Source organism: Neomonachus schauinslandi, chromosome X (genome assembly GCF_002201575.2).
Source record: "Neomonachus schauinslandi chromosome X, ASM220157v2, whole genome shotgun sequence".
Lineage (NCBI taxonomy): Eukaryota > Metazoa > Chordata > Mammalia > Carnivora > Phocidae > Neomonachus > Neomonachus schauinslandi.
The window spans coordinates 117268745-117289600 of NC_058419.1; the positions used below are offsets into that span (position 1 = coordinate 117268745).

A 20856-nucleotide genomic window follows, 5' to 3' on the forward strand; every position below is an offset into this window, starting at 1 on the left:
TTGAAAGAAACTAGCTTTGGGCCAATCAGAACTGAAATTTTAAAAAAAAGAAAATCTTTTTCTTTTTTTAAAGTTTACTTATTTGAGTAATTTTTACCCCCAACGCGGGGCTCGAAATCATGACCACGAGATCAAGAGCCGCACACTCTACCCACTGAGCCAGCCCGGCACCCCTACAAAATCTGAGAGATCCTTGACGTCCTGCTAGATTTCTGTGAGCTGAATGCTTACAGAAATGAGGAAGTAAGGCAACAGTGGCTGGAGGGTGTCAAACCTGGTTTTACATTTTTAAAAAGCCATGGGGTGAGAAGGGAATAGCAATAAGTATGTTTTAGCCAGTAAAAATGACTTATAACCCAATACCAAGACCAAAGAATTATCCACATAAACAGTGATTTGTATTAGAGCTACCCAAGTTTCTATGGCCAATATCAACCATTAAGTGTTCTCGGGCTGTTACACTGCTTCCGACTTTATAGATCCTGTATTTTTAGGTTCCTCTTTCTGGTTCTTGAAACCCCTTGCTTTTTATTACCTATAAACATAACTCACCATTCTGACCCACAATCTATTTTAAAATGTCCTTTCTGTTTCTTCTGATAAAAGAAAAAATAAGGGAGACTTTAACACTAACGATGGTGAATGGTAGAAATAATTTTACCTTCCCTTCGAAAGTAAGATTTAATTCAGTGGTTGTCAACCAGGGGTGATTTTGTTCCCCAGGGCCCATTTGGCAATGCCTAAAAACATTTTTTTTTTTAAAGATTTTATTTATTTATTCATGAGAGACAGAGAGAGAGACAGAGGCAGAGGGAGAAGCAGGCTCCCTGCGGAGCAGGGACCCCGATGCAGGACTCGATCCCAGGACCCTGGGATCATGACCTGAGCTGAAGGCAGACGCTTAACCGACTGAGCCACCCAGGCGTCCCTAAAAACATTTTTCTATGTCATGATTGAGGGCTTCTTATAGGTAGAGACCAGGGATGCTGCTAAATATCACACAAGAAACAAGACGGCCTCCCTCCCTCTCCCTCCCCCAGCAAAGAATGATTCCAAATGTCAACAAACCAACCGTGGTTTAAATAATGCGGTATCTGGTCTGCGAGGACTCTTGCTGGCTGCTGTGCATTTAAGACAGTCTGAGTGGTAAGCAAGAGCACGATGGAAATGTACAATTGTCTTGCAATTCTGTTCTCTAATCACAAGGTCTCAGTGGCTATGCAAGGTTCTCTTGCACGCACACGGGAACACATACACTCTCCGTGTAATAAGTCCATAGCTTACAAGAAATAAATAAGTTTCCATAAGAACACTTACTTTTCATTAGCCTTAGAAACAGGTTAATAGTGGGGAAAAAGGGGGGAGGGGTTGGGGTTATACAGTTACTGCCTATGAAAATATGGTGCCAAGTATTTTATTCACGGGCTAATTTTAAACATTTTAAAAAATGCACGCAAACCTTTCTCTTTAAAATCCATTTTCTATTAAGATGCAAATGTGATACCTTTTTACCCGGTGGTACCAAGTTTTGATTTGCTTTGACAAGGTGTGAAAGTGCTTTCTTTATGTTCTTCTCTTTCATGCTTTGCAGCACAGCAGAGGGAAGAAAAGTCTCTAATCCCCATTCTTTTCTGCAATAAAGAGCATATCTTTAATTTCATTCTTGTGATGATTAGTTATCTACGACAAAATGGCGCTCTGATGTATGTTGGAAGAAACGAACTCTGAAGAAGTCAGGAAATGGAGGTAGGTCCCCAATTAGGGAAGCAACTTCGAGTTTACACACAGAAAGCATACTATCTGAACAGTAATACATCTGTTTGCATTTTAAAGGAAACATATTCTTCCCTCTCCAGGGAGAATGCCTTTGGGACCAATGGAAATTGAAGAGACAATTTATCCAACCCACCTCGGAGTCTCACTGAATTCATTCACATACCTGAGTATGTATTTCCAACACAATTTCTCCCAGTTCCTTTGTTTATCGCCATTGTTACTACTCCCTGTCAGCCCACACGGTCATTCTCTCTTCACTTAGAAGGGACTATGCAACTCCTTCAGGCCCCCAAACCATTCTTCCCTTCCTCTTCCCCAATGGCTGCTTCACTAGAAATACACACGTCTCTTCTCTGCCGGCCAGATGATGTCTGTCTGGGTCCTTCAAGCAACATTTCTTGCTGGTGTGTGTGTGTGTGTGTGTGTGTGTGTGTGTGTGTGTGTGGAGTCAGGGTGGGGTTCATGACCCTTAAGTATGTGTGGCACTGATGGGGAGGTGCAAACATCACCAATAGGTGTTCATATACAAGAAACACAGACAGATAGGACTGGGTTAATTAATACAGGTTTGCGAAGGGCCCATTTCCCCAGCAATGACTACAGCCCTAGCCCAACAGTGCTCCATATTTTGAACTCTATGAACTCTATCCTCGTTGGTTAGGTGCCCAACCAGTGTCTCCTAAATACTGTAAAGACCTTCAAGGTTTGCTTATTTCTCCTGTGCCAGATCCTCTCCAAAGAAGGGTAGGGAGACGGCCTTCCCCCACCTGACCACCCATGCCATCGCTAGTTAAGGTGGGGTTTTTCATGATCACCATGTCCTCCTTCTCCTCCACTTGCACATATTTCTACCCATCACCTGGCACTCCTTATGGGGTGCCTGGTAATTCTACTTGTATCAGTATTTTAAATCATAACTTCTCATATCTTTTTTTTAAAGATTTCATTTATTTATTGGAGAGAGTGCATGCATACATACATACAAGCAGGGGGAGGGGCAGAGGGAGAGGGAGAAGCAGGCTCCCCGCTGAGTGGGGAGCCCAAAGCAGGATCCCCAGATCACGACCTGAACTGCAGTCAGACGCTCAACCGACTGAGTCACTCAGGCCCCCCTCATATCTTTATAATCGGATCACAAGTCCTTTATGCTCAGGATTATAATTTATGCTTATTTGTACTTTCCACTGTCCTAGCATGAATACCACATAAAATGCTCAGTGAATAGGTGTTGGGTGAGTGAATTAATTAATGAGAACATTCTTACTCAAGCCAGTTATCTCTGGGAGGTTTCTGCCTGTACCATATTCCAACTGGTAAAATGTGGGGACAGACAATCGGAACAGAAATGCATTTTAATGGTCTGAAAACCATGGCAGGTTGTTCAGGCCACCTTTTCACATGGAGGCCAGTATCATCCGTGCCCAGGAACATACGAAAAGGGGAATGGATGAGGGAGCGAATGTGTCCAGCTGAGCGTAAGACCTCTCTGTGAGCCGAGTCTCTCTCAGGCGACACTCACAGCCTGTGTGGCAACAAAGAGATAAGCCACCTGCGACAAAGAGTGGGCCAAGAAGGGAAGGCCTGAGGTTCTCGAATCGCACACGAGGATTTGTCCCTCAGTGTAGACGGGAGAACTGAGAGTCGTGAGAACACAGGCCTCAGAGTCAGCGACCTGGAGCTCTCATCGTCCCGCACACAGGCTCACGAACTCTGTTGAGAAGCAGCCATTTTGCTCCCTGGTGGGTCAAGCTGGCATGCGGGAATTTAGAAAGGCTTTACAGCTTCTTGGGAAGGTGGGATTTCAATGAGCTTGTACATCACTTGTGCAGATGGAGAGGGCTCTAAGGCTTTCAGTGTTAGGTGGAGATGTGGCTTCAGTCCTGCCATAAACTTTGAAATACGAGCGTTCCTTTCTTTAGCATCAGCGCTGCCAAGATTAAGAGAGTTGTGGCGGCTTCAGGCTTCTAAATCACCTACCACCGGGAAGCCGACAGACCGGGCGATAGAGGCTTCTCTTTGAAAGGACCACCCTTAAGGAGACCTAACTGAAGGCAACACAAACTGCTTATTTATTTATTTTTTTAACTTCACATTTTTTTATTCTTATGTTAATCCCCATACATTACATCATTAGTTTTAGATGAAGTGTTCCATGATTCATTGTTTGTGCATAACACCCAGTGCTCCGTGCAGAACGTGCCCTCCTCAATACCCACCACCAGGCTAACCCATCCCCCCACCCCCCTCCCCTCTAGAACCCTCAGTTTGTTTTTCAGAGTCCATCGTCTCTCATGGTTCGTCTCCCCCTCCGATTTCCCCCCCTTCATTCTTCCCCTCCCGCTACCTTCTTCTTCTTCTTCTTTTTTTCTTAACATATATTGCATTATTTGACAAACTGCTTATTTCCAAGCGGGGATCTTCTCCGGCCAAAGAGGTCAGAGTATATGCTGATGGCAAGCCAGAGAAGGCAGTCACATTTCCCAAACAACATTCAAATCCCAAAGCCAAGTTTGATTGCGTAGCACCCTTTCCCACCATTACAGTTTTTTTTACTACAAATACCATCCTTCCTGATTGTGACTGAGAGCGTTACTTTGATACTGCCCTTTAGCCCCCTGAAGCGATCTCAGGTGATGCGGGCCACTTTCTAAACACAGGTGCTTCCACTGATCACACGAACGTGGAGCACCCTGTGGAGCTGCACTGCCTGGGTTCGAATCCTGAGCCCTCTAGCTAGTAGCCGTGTGACTCGGGCAAGGTCTCCCTTGTCCTTGCGGTGCCTGGGTTGGCTCATCTGTAAAATACAGCTAAAATGCTACTGCTCTCCTAGGGACGTCATGAGAATCAAAGACCTTCATGTCTGAAAAGCACAGAGACCAAAGCTTGGCTTAAAATCAAGTCCGTTTAGGACTTCTAAAACGTATGCTTCATTTGAAATCTGATCCTCCTTTTAACCACAATTCGCTAAATGTGGATTATGTAAGAAGTGGATCTCTTCCACCCAAAACGAACACGATGTTCATACATTGTGCCCATGTTGAACAAAAGCCCTTCCACAAACAAGATCAATTTTGGAAATAGAGACATACGTCACAAATCGCACTTGGGCGTTACGGAGGCAGCATCCTTGTGCCTGAAACGGCTCTGAGGCTCAACACTTACTCGATGTATTTGAGAGAGATCTTCTGCGTTTGCTTGGTGGTAATGGTTGCGATGTACATTTGCAGAGCCGCCAGCCGCAGGGCTATGTCGTATTTCAGCTCAGGCCCAAACCGCTCCTGCACGACGTCGTTACAGCTCTGCAAAAAGAGACCAGCAGAGGGCGCCACGGGTCAAAGAATGGGCCGCAGCGCGCTGTCTCGGGGACAGGTGACGCACACTTCCCCACAGTTCCAACCTTGGCTTCAAAGGCAAGGAGGCCAAACGTGGAAACACTTCCACCAGGCCGCTTGGAGCCCAGTCTGAACTGGGCTGCATGCACACACACAGAGACCACACAAAACATCCAACATTCATCGACAAGTGAGCTGCTATTGAAATACTTAGCTTTTTGTAAGAATAATAGGAATGTAGCTTGGACAGAGCATGGTGCCGCAATGGAACACGCAAAGCACGGACAGCACCAAGTGCCTTCTGCTGGGGTTGGAATGCTGGGTTCGAACCCTATTCTTCCACTACAGAGGGGTGGGGACTTGGGCAAGCTCCTTAAATTGTTCCGTGCCTCAGTTTCCTCTTTTGTAAATTGGGGACAATACTACCGCCCATTCACAGGGTTGTGGTGAGGATTAAATGGCTGAACAACGTAAAGCCCTTAGGACTCTACCTAGTACGTTTTAAGTGTTTGTAGGCATACACGGCTGTCATCACCAACGTCTTTAACGTCCTCTTCGCTATCTAGAGCAGCTTTCGGGAGGTGGAGTTAGCAAGGCAATGGACGGGAGCAGCTCTGGACTCACACCCCCCTGCTTCGGAATCTTGGCTTCACCAATGCCCCCCGCGCATGTAACTTCAACCACTTTCCTCTTGCAGCCTCAGTTTACTCATCTGTGCAATGGGGATTCGTGCCAAAGACCTCACTGGGGGTGGTGCCAAGACTGAATGAGCTACATATCATCGCAGCGCACTGGTACGCTCAGTAAAGGGTTGCTATTGAACTCCTCGGTTCATCCCAGTGGTGCCTGCCCCTGCTGGGACTCTGAGGGCGTCATCCCATATCCCTGGGCCTCAGTTTGCTCGTCTGTAAGAGGGAGATGCCTACATCACAGGGTGGTGAGCATCAAATTGAAGAGGGGCTGAGAAACGTGCCAAGTCCTGTGTGACCCCAGTGACTGGCTTTCCAGTGGCGTGCTCACTCGTTAGGAGCAGAGCACGGAGCTGCACATTGCCGGGAAGCATGGCATTGCTTCATTACATTCTGCCTATGTGTGCGCATGCATTTTTGTTCTGGAAAACTAGGCTTTTGGACTAGAAAATATGATATTTAGCCTCCTTCTTCCTTGTTTGCCTTGTTCCGAGATTTCAAATGCAAAAACTGTCTCAGACTCTGTTTGGCTCTTTTCCAAGAACAGCACATTTGAGACCCCTTCCTATGTTGACTTGACTCAGTGCGAACACGTACCGCTATATGGTTTCTGCGCACAATATTTACCCTTCAAATACTTACCCATGCCCTAGTGGGGCCGTACAACGCATGCTCTGTCCCCACGGTCCAGGTTCGCGCTTCTCGGCTTATCCCTTCACCCCTAAGAGGGAAGTCCCATTCTCTTCCTGCCTCCATCCTTCAGACGGTCTTCTACCTTTGCTTCTCCTTCACACCTTACACCTGTCAGGACCGCAAGCACTCCTCACTGGAAGCAGGTCTGACAGGGGGCGGGACACAGGGCGGGCTGGGTGAAGGCCCCCTCTGAGTGCCATTCCAGGCTGCCATTTTGTTCTAGTTTTGGGTTTCTCAGCTACTTCCCAGTGCCTAGGGGTGTCCATAAAGGGGCACCATGGGGTGGAGCTCTTGTGAGGGGGAAGTGGGGGAAGCCCCCGGGCACAGTGCCAGGCCATCACAAGCCCTTGATGCTTGCTGGTAAATCATTTTAATAAACGCCTTTCTCCTAGGACTGCTATTGCATGTCATGTGTGAAACAGGATTTTAGCATAGGACTTAGAGACAAAAGCTTTGAGTCTAGGCTCTGTCAACTACTAATCGAATGACCTTGAACATGGCATTTCATCTCTCAAGTCTGTTTTCTTACCTGAAAAGTGGGCTAACTCTCAAGGCTGCTGGCACACCTCTTAAGGATGTTGCATAAACTGGAATGTGCTTTATTAGGGTGAGTCACCGCTATAACTTCTCCGAAGAGTTGTGACTGGGACTGTTGTTTCCCACCCTTTTCATACCCTGTGTTTAACCAGACTTCTGGGTGAGGTTTTTGTCAAGGTGATTAGTCACTTAATTACATTATATAATTAGTTCAGACGAATCCTGGAGAATTAGTGTGAAGTCTGACATATATATTGTGTGGGACAGATCATGCTTTTATTACTCATAACTACAGGACTTAAAATATAGTCAACACAAGCAAATGGTGCTCATGGCTTTGCTGAATGGAGGTCCTCACATCATAGACTCTACTTAGGCCTAAGAAAGTTCATTTACAATGGACATGTTAGATATTAAAAAGGAAACCAACGCTGCACCAAGTGTTTTAAAACATTTCGTAGCCTCTTAGGTGTTGTCCTGTTTATGAATCATTGTAACCATCTTTTTCTTCCTAGATAGCGGACAGGTAATCATGAACTTCAACAGTCTGAGTGGTTTGGGTTTTCTGTTACTATATATGCTAAAATCTGTAAAATACCTCACAGCCCATTAGCGAGCAGGAGGTTAGCAGATAGTACCTCTGTTTTCATTGTCATGGTTCATCTAGAGTCAATGGCTATTGTCCTCAACAGGAACCCACAAAGCTGAACAGAGTTTGGTCTTTGTAATATGATCTATATCGTTTCTGTTTACTCTTTTGTTCTCTAGGCTAATTTTACTGCATCTTTTTAGTGCCTTAGAATCGATATGGGCACCCAGCACCATTTGCAGATCCACTGACTTATGTCAGACAGATAAGTTATTTTAGACCATACCTCACATTCTGTGAAACAGAGTCTGATGCCAAGAAATTCTCATTTCCTATTCTCGGTGGAGGACATAGGAGATGACGGTAGCTTGATTTTGGTCCACCACACATGGCTTCCCACCCTCCTCCCTCCCTCCATTGGCTACTCCTTGAAGGGGTGACTGGCTAGCCCACCAGCCATGCAACAGCCAAGGTGGGAAAGCAGAAACGTCATCCGTGTTTTTTGAGTCCCTGGGTAAGATCACCGGGCAGGTTTTCCGCTTCTTAGTGCGGTCCCACAGGTATAAAAAGTGTATCTTTTGAATAAGGGAGCTCTCTATGCACTGCATCAGATTTGAGTAGACACGCCTTAAAAAAAGAATCGTGCTCAGCAGTACCTCTGGTCTACCTAAGAGGCCGGCCCTCTGTAGGGGAAACACAACCACATTCCCCTTTTGTAAATGCAATGGGCATTTTTAAATGGGATGTTTAGAACAGGAGCAGAGTAAAATGGTTTGGAAACATCATCTTGTGAATGGGAGGCATACGTAATTATAGGGAACGACAAGTGAATGCATCCAATGCGCTGGCTGGCACCTATAACTACTTCCTTGCAACTAACAAGCTAAAAGACCTAGCATATCCTCTGAGCTGCTATGGCAGAGACCAGGGTTGGGTCTTCACAGGAATAGGGGGATGAGGCAGTCACATCTGGGTTATTCGGCCTGCCGGGGAAGGGGGCATATAGTTGAGGGGTCCAGGTGACCAAAGTTGAACATTTAAAAAACCCAGGTCATGACAGTTTCACTGTTCTGGGTAGAAAACGGTGTAAGGTGCACCGCACATTTCTTTACTTGATGAACAGGGTATGCTGAATAGGACTTGCCTTTTCCAAATGACGCAGGGTTATCTTCACGAACATTAATCATCCTACTGAGCTGCAAGTACCACAGTCTCTTCCAAAGACCACTGAGGTGGGGAATGTTTAAGCGGGTCTTGCCCTTAGTGCCCCATCTGCTGGAATGTTCTGGTACATATTCTGCTTTTTTCTCCTTCAACTTAATTTCTGTTCTCTAGGGCTTATTGCCACTTTAATTTATGTCACCATTCCTAACCTCTGGCATTTATCCTGTCTATGTCTCTCTGCCATCTTCTACCTGTTTTCTTTTTCCACTCAACTTTTTAAAGCCCACAAAAGTTTTGAAATATACAAGAAAATGTTGAGAATAGGAAAACAAAAACCAGTGTATCAACTACCCAGAATTAACAAAGGTTTCTTTTTCCAACTTCTTTGCTTTTTATTTCTTACGGCTCCAGAAATCCTTGCCTTATACAGGTACGCCAGCCAAAGGGAGCATGTCTACGGTTTTTTTTTTTTTTTTTTTTTTTGCCTTGCTTTGGCATTTTCTCCTTTTTTTGTCAGGGGAGGTTACATTTAGGTTTACAGTCTCTTTGAGTAGATCTAATGTGAGATGCTTAAACTTCAGGTAAACGGGTTCTTACTGTTTAATGTGATTGTACTGGGAATTTAAGTGAGAGTAATGGGAAGCAGTTATGGAAAAATACAGGAACATCTCCTAAATGTCAAACGAATAAATTCCCTCTGGGGCAAACTAGCAAAGATTCTCATCTCTTGAAGCCTTGTTTTTTGAGAATTATAACCCAGAACTGGAGATAGTCAGTCTGCAAAAGATACCATTTTCTTAAAATCTTATTGCCTTGAAATTAATTATTCCGTTATAAGGAATATCACATTTCAGAACAATTGAAGCACCAAAAAAAAAAAAAAAAAAAAAGTGAATGAATAAATGAGTAAATAAAGGAGAAGGGAAAGAAAATCTTTTTTATAGTAGAATGCTAATTAATAAATGAAGAATAATGGAATTAGAAAAATCATCATTCTGAACCCTTGCAGTAATAATGGATTCTGGCAAGAACCATCAGTGAATACTAAAACCAGTGAGTGAAAAGGTATTAAGAGAGTTGCAAGTGCCTCTCCACAAATTACTTATTAATTACAAAAAAACTAGTAACTTCTGAATGGATAAATTTGGAGAACATCACTGTAACCAAGAGTCAAAGTTAACCTCATCATTACGGGGACAAATGGACATCATATGCCCCCCAATGTGGTGCACTAATGAGGACATGAAGTCTCACATGTCTTTCTTCTGCCCAAATAACATAACCTCAACCCAATCAGGAGAAAACCTCACAGACACCCAAATTGAGAGATTGCTACCAAATAACTGACCAGTACTCCTTAAAACTGTCAAGGTGTTGCAAGTCAAAGAAAGACTGAGGAATATTCTGGACTTAAGGAGATTGAAGTGACATGACAACTAGATGCAAAATGAGATCCTGGCGTGGATCCTGTTCTAGAAGAAAATGAATTTCTAGAAGAAAAAGGCCATTTTGGGGACAGTAGGCAAAATCTGGATATAGATTGTACACTAGGACAGTAATGTATCAGTGTTAAATTTTCTTATTTTGTTAATTATGCCATGATTATATAAGAAAATGTCTTTGCTACTAGGAAATACACACTAAAGTAGTTAGGGGTAAATGAGCAGGATTTGGAAAATGACATTCATGTGGTTTAGAAAAATAACATGTGTGTGTGCGCCCATGCGTGCACACACGGGGGAACATGTGTTCTCACTAAAGATAAAGTAAATATGGTAAAATGTGAACAACTGGTGAATCTGGGTGAAGGTTATCAAAGAGTTCTTTTACTACTCTTGCAACTTGCTCTTAAGTATGAAATGATTTCAAAATCCAAAGGGAAAATTAAAAAAAAACACCATGGAATCTTTCACAATGCACGGAGCTTGGGGTGGGGGACAAAGAAAGAAGATGCCAAATGAAAGAATTTAGGGGCAAAACGCCACATTTAATTTATCCCCCAATATTAATATAAAACGTGCTCAAATTCTCACATACCTGAACATAGAGATATTCGAAAGCAACTGGATCTCTCCTTAAAAGGTCAATTGGATCCTTTGGGACGAAGCTAATTCGGAAAAGACACCTCATCTTATGGGAACTGGGCCGCTGTGTCACCTAGAAGATCAGACCAAACACAAGAATCCTTCAGTGCCGGCAGAGGGACGCAGAAGCAAAGGGCAACTTCGTTTCAACACCAAGGAAGGAAGTGGTCAAAGTTCTTTTATGATGTGTCCTAGATACTCCCTGAAAGCTGCACATATCCTAGGCTGTGTTCCCCAGAAGCCAACCCTGAGATGAGGGACCTACTAAGGAACTGCTTCTGGGAGAGATGGGTAAGGGAGTGGGGGGAGCAGGTCAGGCAGGAGAGGAGCCAAGGAAAGGCAGAGTGCGCAGCAGTGGGTAGCTACAGCCTGACCCACAGGGGACTCAGGAGGAACATCTACACTGCAGAGCCACCAGGACCTGAGCCAAAGGACCACAGATCAGCCGTTGGTTTCAGGCTGTCCCAGGGGGATGTGAATTTCCAGGTGTGGACAGAATGGGTTACCACAGTCTAGGGGCAGTCGTCTGAAGAAGATCCAAAGATGCTGGTGCCGGAAGTGATAGCTGACCAAAACTAGGGTGGGGGTGAGGGGTCAAAAAGGGGATCTGGAGGGAGAGTACTGTATGACACAGCTGTGAGTTTTTTCTAAATGAGACCCCAGATTGACTGCAGCAGGGAAAGCAGGACCTTGTCAACCTTGGATAACAATGCATTGTAAAGTCAGAAAACAAAAGTTTTGGCCCGAGCACTAAATCTGGAGTCCACAAGTTTCCAAACTACCCCAAACTTTCAATAACAGGACACTGTTCAAGGGAGCTTAGAATCCACCGACCATGGATTGTTTTGTTTTCCTCTTTTACAGTACAGTGTAGGCCAACTACTAGGTGTTACGTTTCTTAATTCCCTTTTTTTTTTTTAAAGATTTTATTTATTTATTTGACAGAGAGAGACACAGAGAGAGAGGAAACACAAGTAGGGGGAGTGGGAGAGGGAGAAGCAGGCTTCCAGCCGAGCAGGGAGCCTGATGTGGGGCTTGATCCCAGGACCCTGGGACCATGACCTGAGCCGAAGGCAGACGCCTAACGACTGAGCCACCCACGCGCCCCTCTTAATTCCTTTTGCAACTGAAGGGAATCAGCCAATGTAATAGTAGGTGCTTCATAAACAGCCAAATGAATACAAGACATTGGACTCCAAGGAAGAAGGTAAAAGCTCTTCGATTTCCCTTAAAGAGGTCAACATGATGCACCTGAACCATGAACCACGAACCAACAGTTGCTCTACTTGTAGTTTCATGTACTTGTGTGTGCTTTTCTATGTATCTGTATGTAGCTTCATGGCCTTGTAACTCCTTTGTTACAGAGGACAAATCTGGCGAAATAAAAATGTTGGTGAACGGCAACTGAAAATTCAAAATAAAAATAGCAATAGCTTTACTGAACCCCATGTTGTGTGTGTGCACGTGCATTCTTCCAGTTGACATCGCTAATTTTGTTGAGCTGAAGAATTTCAATGGGAAAACAGTCCTTTTAAAGGTATAAGGCATACTGAAAAGTAGTAACACTGACCCAGCTTTTTGGCTGTGGGCGGGATTACAGACCTGAGTGGACTCACCAGCCCCATGGGCTGGGGGCTGCTCATCACCAGCTGAAGGTCAACCAAACCAGGAAGAAGAAAATGTGGGAACTCTAAGAGACCCAAAGTGCTGCTCAGGCCTGCTGTGGGGTTGTACGGTGATGTCATAGGGTATTTTGTCAGAAGGTCTGGGCTGAGGTTAGAAAGTCGGGTATCATTTCATTACTGGTTAAAAATCTATCTTTCCCGAATTTTCCACAAGCGATCTTGAGTCTACTTTCATCATCAGGAGGCTGCACTAGTTTTGAGAAATCATGTAATGCAAAAAAAGCGCTTTAGACTCATTAGAAAATGCAGTCCATAAAAAGAACAGTCCCTAAAACAAACAAGAAAACAATTTGCTCGAAATTTACAGTAGTATGTAAATAGACAATAGTATTTTCTATGTAAAGTTTAGTTATAAGCTGCCAGAAACTCAGAGCTGTTTAAAAGTTCTTTTGAGGGTTTTCACCAAAATTGAATGTTTTAAATGAATTTTGTTATTGGACACATTTCTTATACTTACTCTCCCTTTCTGCCATGGCTATAAATATTTTGGTGATCAAGCTTTTCATATGCAGTGATTTCAGAGGCATATAGCTGGTTTGTCTCAGGAGATTTAAATCAAACAATTTTCTTTCTAGAGAGCATACTTGAAGTTTTAACACTTCGCTTTTAGTTCTGGCTAAACTTGAAACAAAGCCTCTTCTAGAAAGATAAGGGAAGAGTCAGGGTTAAGGGCTTTTTGTTTCCTTCTAACATTCTAACGGAGATTTAATAATCGGAAATCAATCTGGAACGAGAAATTATGTGTACTTAGCACCAAAAGAGACTCTGAAAGGATCGCTGTCCAGCTAAAATCATCAGCAAGCAGTTTTCCCATAAAGGCTATGTAGTAGATAGAAGTTCAGAGGGAACGTCTAACCACAAATATCAGAAAGTTGTGGGAGGTTTCATTAGACTCACAGCAACTGGCTGTCGGCCCCTATGCCCTTAGCATTTACCGCTACCAGCTGAAGGCTGCTCACTGCAAATACCTGTGACCATCGGCCGGCACCAGGCACCTGCAGAGCAGGGGACCGACTGCCCTCGGGAGCAGCCCACCACCACTACCAAAGGACAAATGCCCCCGCGCCCCGCCGCTTAGGTGGGATACCTCCCAGGTATGTTCTAGGCATGTTCTCCACTGGCTCACAGTGCTCCCCAGTAGGACCGAACTCCAGCGGCCCACAGTAGAAACTGGCTCATTACCACGCTCTCTACTGGTGCCCCCGTTTTTCCCATTTCCCTTCCTCATCCTCTCCCAGTGCTTCCTGCTATCACCTCCCAAAGAACCACGTGCCCCCAAGCCCTTGTCTTAAGTCCGGCGTCTGGAGGAACTCTGAGCCAGACAATGACCTTTCACATGGGGGATTCTCATTATCAGGGCTTGTTCCCCTAGAGCCAAGTACAAAAGAAGTCCTCTGTGTCCAAGGGAGTTTTGGCACAGGTTAAAATAATGAACAACACGAGACGTGATTTCAAATATCTGTAGGTCAATTTAAAACTGGTAAAGATAGGTCAAATGTAGGTGGAGGGCTATAACTGAACACAAACGATAGCTTTGTAACTAATTCCCTGCACTAAGTTGGACCGAATCCAGAGGTTTAGGGATATTGTGGGAGCAAATTTGTGGGACACCAGCTTCTAGTTATGCAACGACCAGGAAGCACTTTAGTGTGACAACACCTTCAGCTACTCTATCCATCTGGGGGCACCTTGACTCCTTGCTTCTCCTCCTGGTCTCCCTGCATGTCCCTCTCCCTGCCTAAAGTTCCCTTATCACTGAGCTCTCCCACATAAAAGGAGCGTGTTGAAATCCCTTATACTTCCAGCAAACACTCTGCTTGTGTCGAATCACAAGAGAAGTCAGGGTGCCACGCTGAATTCAGCAGCCAAGCAGCCTGCTCATCTCCCGAGCAAATAGATGGGGGTGGCGTTTTGGTAAAGCAGGAACTGGGACGCACTGGCGGATCACATATTTACAGTGAGCAGCACTGGGGCAGGGATTTTAAGCTTCCACAAATAGTCGCGAGTATGCACCCAGAACTTAAGGCAATGAAATATGATGTTGGTTCCGAGTATGCATCCAAACTTAAGGCAATGAAATATGATGTTGGTTCCGAGTATGCACCCAGAACTTAAGGCAATGAAATATGATGTTGGTTCCGAGTATGCACCCAGAACTTAAGGCAATGAAATATGATGTTGGTTCCGAGTATGCACCCAGAACTTAAGGTAATGAAATATGATATTGGCTTCGTTTAAGTAATCTCAGAAGCTGTATCTTTTTAAGGGTTTCAAGAGATCAGTGGTCAAAACAGGTGAACAAGTCATTTCCCGTAACATAAAATATAATCCTACGGAGCCATATTCCCAGTGAGTAGTTGCTAGGTTTTTGACAATTCTGTATGTGACACCGACTGACAGTCTATGAAAAATTGACAAAAAAGGGAACCATTACCTTGAGATGTAAAACCCATTATGAATGCCAGAGCTTTCGTTAGTGGGGATACACGCAGCTGCAGTGAGTACATTTAAAGGATTCGAGGACAGGGGAATTCTGAGGCCGGGCAGCCTCTGACCTCACCTGGGGGTGTAATTTCACACACCTGAGTTAGAGTCTCCTGTTCATGAAGCAAGAGCAGCTTGGTTCCGGCCCCTTCCGTCCTCTGCTCCAGCATGAGGGAGAAGTGTTCAATGCCTTTGATGGAAAGCTTCTCTTGAAGAGTCAAGATGACATCCTTACAGAGGAAACATGGACAAGATGCCATCAAAATCAGCATAGCTCTCTTGCAGAGCTTACCAGGACTGAAAAGTGTTGCACAAATAGGCTTCAGATCTTTAGTTTACACCTTTGGTTCATTCCGAAGCTTGATGCTCCTTTTCCTGACCTCACCCACCACCCCAAATCATTATGGAGTTCAGAAACAGGGAGGCAACAAGTTGACTAGCTGGAGGAGGTGCTTACTGAACTTAGAGACTGATCAACAGATGGTGGAGTGGAGTTGGTTCGGGTCTCCTTTCTTCCAAATGGGGCGGCAATGAAACCACCTTGGAAAATGCTCTACTCTAGGGGGTGGGCAAAATACCCCCTGTATGCCAAATCCAGCCCACCACCTCTTTATGTAAATAAAGTTTTATTGAAACACAGTCACACTCATCTGTTTATATATTGTCTATAGCTGCTCTTGCCCCTCGCATCGGCAACAGAGACTGTGTGCTCTGTGAAGCCTAAGATATTTGCTATCTGGTCCTGTACAGAGAAAGTTTGCTGACCCCTAGTCTATACCTCTGGTTTTTTGTTTTTGCTTTTTTTTTTTTTTTTTTAATTTTTTTAAGAGAGAGAGAGCACAAGCCGGGGAGGGGGCAAGGGGAGGGGCAGAGGGAGAGAGAGAATCTTAAGCAGGCTTCACACTCAGCACAGAGCCCGACATAGGGCTTGATCCCATGACCCTGAGGTCATGACCTAAGCCAAAATCAAGAGTCGGATGCAGGGTGCCTGGATGGCTCAGTCAGTTGGGCCTCTGTCTTCGGCTCAGGTCATGATCCCGGGGTGCTGGAATCGAGACCCACGTTGGGCTCCCTGCTCAGCAGGGAGTTTGTTTCTCCCTCTCACCCTCCCTCTGTGCTCTCCCTCTCTCTCTCTCAAATAAATAAAATCTTAAAAAAAAAAAAAAAGAGTCAGATGCTTAACCGACTGAGCCACCCAGGTGCCCATAGTCTCTCCTTCTGGTAAGAGCATGCGGTAGTGGTCAGGAATGTGGGCTCTGGAAACAGTGGTTTCTACTCCCAGCTTGACTTCATGTTAGCTGTGCAGCTTTAGGCAAGTTATTTAACTTCTAAGTGTCTTGATGTCCTTATCTATAAACTGGGGATGATACTAATACCTGCCTCAGAATAGATATAAGGACTAAATGAGTTCACACAGAGAACACATTTACTGTAGCACTATTTGATACAGACTTAGGGCACTATAACGATATACACATATTAGCTTTTATTTTAAATCCCTGGGGAAAGTAGAACGAGCAAGCTTTGTTAGCAATCCTTTACAGGATTAAACATTTATGGTCAGATAGGTGTTCTATACACAAGCACATGTTTACTGCAATGCAAAACAGATGTCTTTGAAAATGAAAAAAAAAAAACACATTTTTTTTCATGTACTCGAAAACTAGTAAATGGTCTCTCTTCAAGATAATTTATACTCAGATGCTAAAAATCCCAAAGAGCCGTGCTTTTCCACCCCGGGGCAATTCTACCTCACAGCAATTGGTAATTTCTAGAGACATTTGTGGTGGTCACAAGGGGGTTGGGGCTGCTATCGATATTGAGGGATGCAGCTCAGCATCTTACAATGCACAGGACAGGCCCCACAATAAAGAATTACCTGGTCCAAAGTATCACAATGCCAAGATAGAAAAACTCTGCAATACATAGAGGTTTGGTTTTGGGTTTTTTTTAACTGATCTTTTTGAAATTTTGATTCTTCCCTGTAGACCTTTCTCAATTTCTTCAGGCCCCTTTAATGGTTGTTTTGCTATTGTTTATTTTTTTGTTATTAAGTAAACGTTACCCCCAGCGTAGGGCTTGAACTCACAACCCCGAAATCAAGAGTGGCGCGCTCTATCGACTGAGCCAGCCCGGTGCGCTTCCCCAGGCCCCTTTAAAACAAAGATCCCCACACCCACCCACCGCCACAGACATCATTCAACAGAAATGCCTTGACTATATATTGAATTTCATAAAAAGATTCTCTGTGTCATAAATTTTGTTCAAGGCCCAGAAAAGAACGAACAAAAGCAGCCTTTGTGTGGCAACACATACTTTATAAAATAGTCTCCTGAAACACCAGGGAGGACACCGGAAAATCGATAGCAGTAGTTTTTCCTCGCCGTGATTCTGTAGCAAGAATTTGGGCAATTTTTATTAAACAGTGTTGTATCCCTTTCATAATATCCCTTCTATTTTACGCCTCCCAACCCGTGTCTGCGGCGATAGGAAAGCTGTTAGGTACAAGCAAAGCAAGCTTGAATTTGCTGTTCCCTGTCTTCTCATGGCCGTTCGCCACCCTCAGGGAAACCAGACTCACTCCAGTGTGGGTTCCTAAGAAAAAGGCCAGAGGGAATTAACAACAGGGCTCTCTTTGAAATTTAGAGGTATTTCTGTTAAGGAATGCATTCAAGTCTTGACCTATATCTTCAGATGGGGGAGGGGGTGTAAGGGCAAGGAGCTTTCCTGACCACGTGGTATCACAGACCAAGTCGTGGTAGCAGGGGGCGTTCTGATAATGCGGCGCTATGGGTTACCTTGGGGCTCTGCAAACCATGGCCTGGCCCTAGCGTCCAATCAGGCCACGCCCATTCATTTACATATTGTCTGGCTAGGAAAGGAGTCGTCTTGCCTCAAGAAAGGTTTGCCTCTTTGCTCCTGGCTCTTGGGAGATAAGCTGTAAATCCTTGGAGTGTAGTGCCTGATAGGAGTGTCTGTTCACCTGAGAGCCTGAGCGATAGCAGACAGCCTATGCAACAACGTGAGGACCTTGGGCCAAGTGATGGCAGCACGACCTCTGGAGGAGCAGGATACTAGAGTCAGCCCCACGGGTGCTCAGCTTGTCTATGTGGCCAACCTCTGACAAAAACTCTGAACACCGAGGCTCAGGTGAACCTCCCTGGTTAACAGTACCGTACACATGTTGTCACGTGTGATTGCTGGAAGAAATAAGCAAGGTCCGAAGGACTCCACAGGAAGAGGATGTTGGGAAACTGTAAGTTGGAAAACTCTCCTGCCCCATGCACCTTTGCCCACTGCTGATTTTAACTGGGATCCTCTTGCTGTGATAAACTGTAACTGTGAGGGCGCCCAGGGGGCTCAGCTGGTTAAGCGTCTGCCTTCGGCTCAGGTCCTGGGATCGAGTCCTGCATAGGCTCCCTGCTCAGCGGGGAGTCTACTCCTCCCTCTCCCTCTGTGATCTCTCTTGCTTTCACTCTCTCGCAAATAAATAAATAAAATCTTTAAAAAAAAAAATCCCTGTAACTGTGCTTATAACAATTTGCCGAGTTCTGCAAGTCCTTCAAGTGAATTATGGAACCAAAGGGTGGATTAAGGGCCTCCTGAGCCCACCATCTACGGCTGCTTTGTTGATAAAACAGAGCAGAGTAGTTTCAAGGGGGATCAAATAGGCCACAGAGCTGGAAATATTTACTCTCCTTCCAGAAGTCTGCCCACCTCTAGGCTAGCAGATCAATAATAAGAGTAACACCTTGCCATACACGGATTTTGAGTAGGAATAAAGGAAAAGGCCTTTGTCAGTCACCCCCACTTGAAATGAGTGGTCTTGCACGAAGCTGATTGTTCAATGTAGAAGGATTTAAGGATGGCTTATCGGCTCCATCATTAATCTAGAATACCATCTGCTCTATAACCTGCTACATCAGCACCTACTTAAAGCAATTCCAAACAGGCTGCTTGTTGGTATCATGGCAATAAGGGAGCGGGCCTTTGCAGAAATGCTTCCACTCGTAAGGTCTATGCTGACTAATTTACAAAACTGAGAATTAGGGGTTGACTATTGACAGACGTTTTTAATACAGGCTTGATGCTCTCTTGATACATTATTATACAGATCATCACTAGGCACTTTTTTTTAAAACCTCAATAAAATCTCTTTTATGGTACCATTTGAAGAAAGCCTATTTCAGGCTGCTGGAGTGTTAGGGAGCAACCAATTTCTGCACACAGTTTTGTCCAATAAAAAATAGAATATGCACTTTTTTCCCAGGAAGGAAGTATGGGGGGAAAGAACCCATCTGCTGTGCTATAATACCCATTTCATAAAACTCACCTGTGGCTCTGCAATAATAGGATTGTTCTGTGACTCTTCCTTTTTACCCCTTCTCCTAAGAAGCATGCCTCATTTCTGTCTTTTTAGGTGTCATTTCCATGAAATTGGTTACACCAATTAAAAGTAAATGCTATCTTTATATTATCCTACCCCTTGTTTTTGCTGGACACCAAAGGAGCAGATATTCAATTAACTGCTAGCATCTTAATCTTCTTGGGGGCTGACATTGCTAGGAAATCCTCTGGCTTTAGGCAGGGTGCCAAGCCTTCTTGGGGACAGTCACACTCTTTTAATTAAACTGGAGTTGCGTTAAAATGACTAGCCCTAGTGGTTCGTCACTGAGAGCCTATCATATCATTTTGCAACACATATACACGCACAGCACAACCTTTAGTTTAAGCTTTTTTACCCCAGTTTGTTTTTAAGTATTCACACACTACTTTATTTGGAAACAACCAAAAAACATCTCAGAAATAAACATAGTTCTGAAAGAAGGCGCTGCTACACGAGGTGGACAGTGGGACTTGCAAGCCACACCTGCCAGTGTCCACGTGGAATTCAGCGGGTCCGCTTACCTTTATGGAGGTGTTGCAGTCAAAGCGAAATGATTTGGTCTGCCCATTTTCCAGATACACTTTCAAAACATTTGGCATAAAAAGAAGTGAATTATCCTTAACAGTTTCCTGTTTAATGACAGCAACAAAAAAGAAGGTCAAATGAACATTCTGCTCTTTGCAGAAGCAGCATATATCTACAATGTATTCTAATCGCACCATTAAAAAAAAAAAAAAAGGGAACTCTCTAAGGCTAAAAGGTGTCCCTCCGGTGGTATCTGAGTTCAGCTGTTCATAGCAAAACTCTTCTTTTCCAGCTACAAATAATTCAGTCGATGCAGATGAAAGAACTTTTTTTCAATCAGAAAATAAATCAGATGAATGTTTTTAAAAGTCAAGGTTTCCCATTGGAAAACCCAATGAAGGAAATAATTCCTTTGTAATTAAGCCACCATGCTTAGGACAACAAGCCCAGACTTCAGCAGAGCAGCCGATCTTGGAAAGAGCAGGGACCAGCAATGATGGTGTTTGATGTGGTGTCTGGCAGAGCTCACGCAAAGTGAGTAACAAGCAATAACAAGCTTGAAGTATAAAGTTGTTTTAGGAAACAATTTTTTTAAAGTAGGCTCCATGCCCAATGTGGGGCTCCAACCCACGACCCCGAGAGATCAAGAGTTGCACGCTCCACCGACTGAGCCAGGAAGGTAGAACAATTTTTAACCTTTATGGAATAATTTAAAAAAAAATTTTTTTTTTTTTTATTCATGAGAGACAGAGCGAGAGAGAAAGGCAGAGGGAGAAGCAGGCTCCCAAGGAGCAGGGAGCCCGATGCGGGACTCGATCCCAGGACCCTGAGATCATGACCTGAGCCGAAGGCAGACGCTTAACCATCTGAGCCACCCAGATGCCCATGTGGAATAATTTTTAACCCATTTA

At 44.4% G+C, this 20856-nt stretch overlaps 1 protein-coding gene across 1 annotated transcript in view; it reads right to left on the minus strand.

Annotated features, from left to right (window-relative positions):
• FRMPD4 (FERM and PDZ domain containing 4) overlaps positions 1 to 20856 on the minus strand; it is a 198081-nt gene that overhangs the window by 15005 nt on the left and 162220 nt on the right. The window contains exons 6-10 of the mRNA XM_021684006.1: positions 19942 to 20049; positions 15132 to 15263; positions 10818 to 10937; positions 4939 to 5075; positions 1505 to 1631 (exon numbers count right to left, since the gene is read on the minus strand). Of these exons, the coding sequence (XP_021539681.1) occupies positions 1505 to 1631; positions 4939 to 5075; positions 10818 to 10937; positions 15132 to 15263; positions 19942 to 20049 (624 nt within the window). The remainder of the gene's footprint in view (positions 1 to 1504; positions 1632 to 4938; positions 5076 to 10817; positions 10938 to 15131; positions 15264 to 19941; positions 20050 to 20856) is intronic.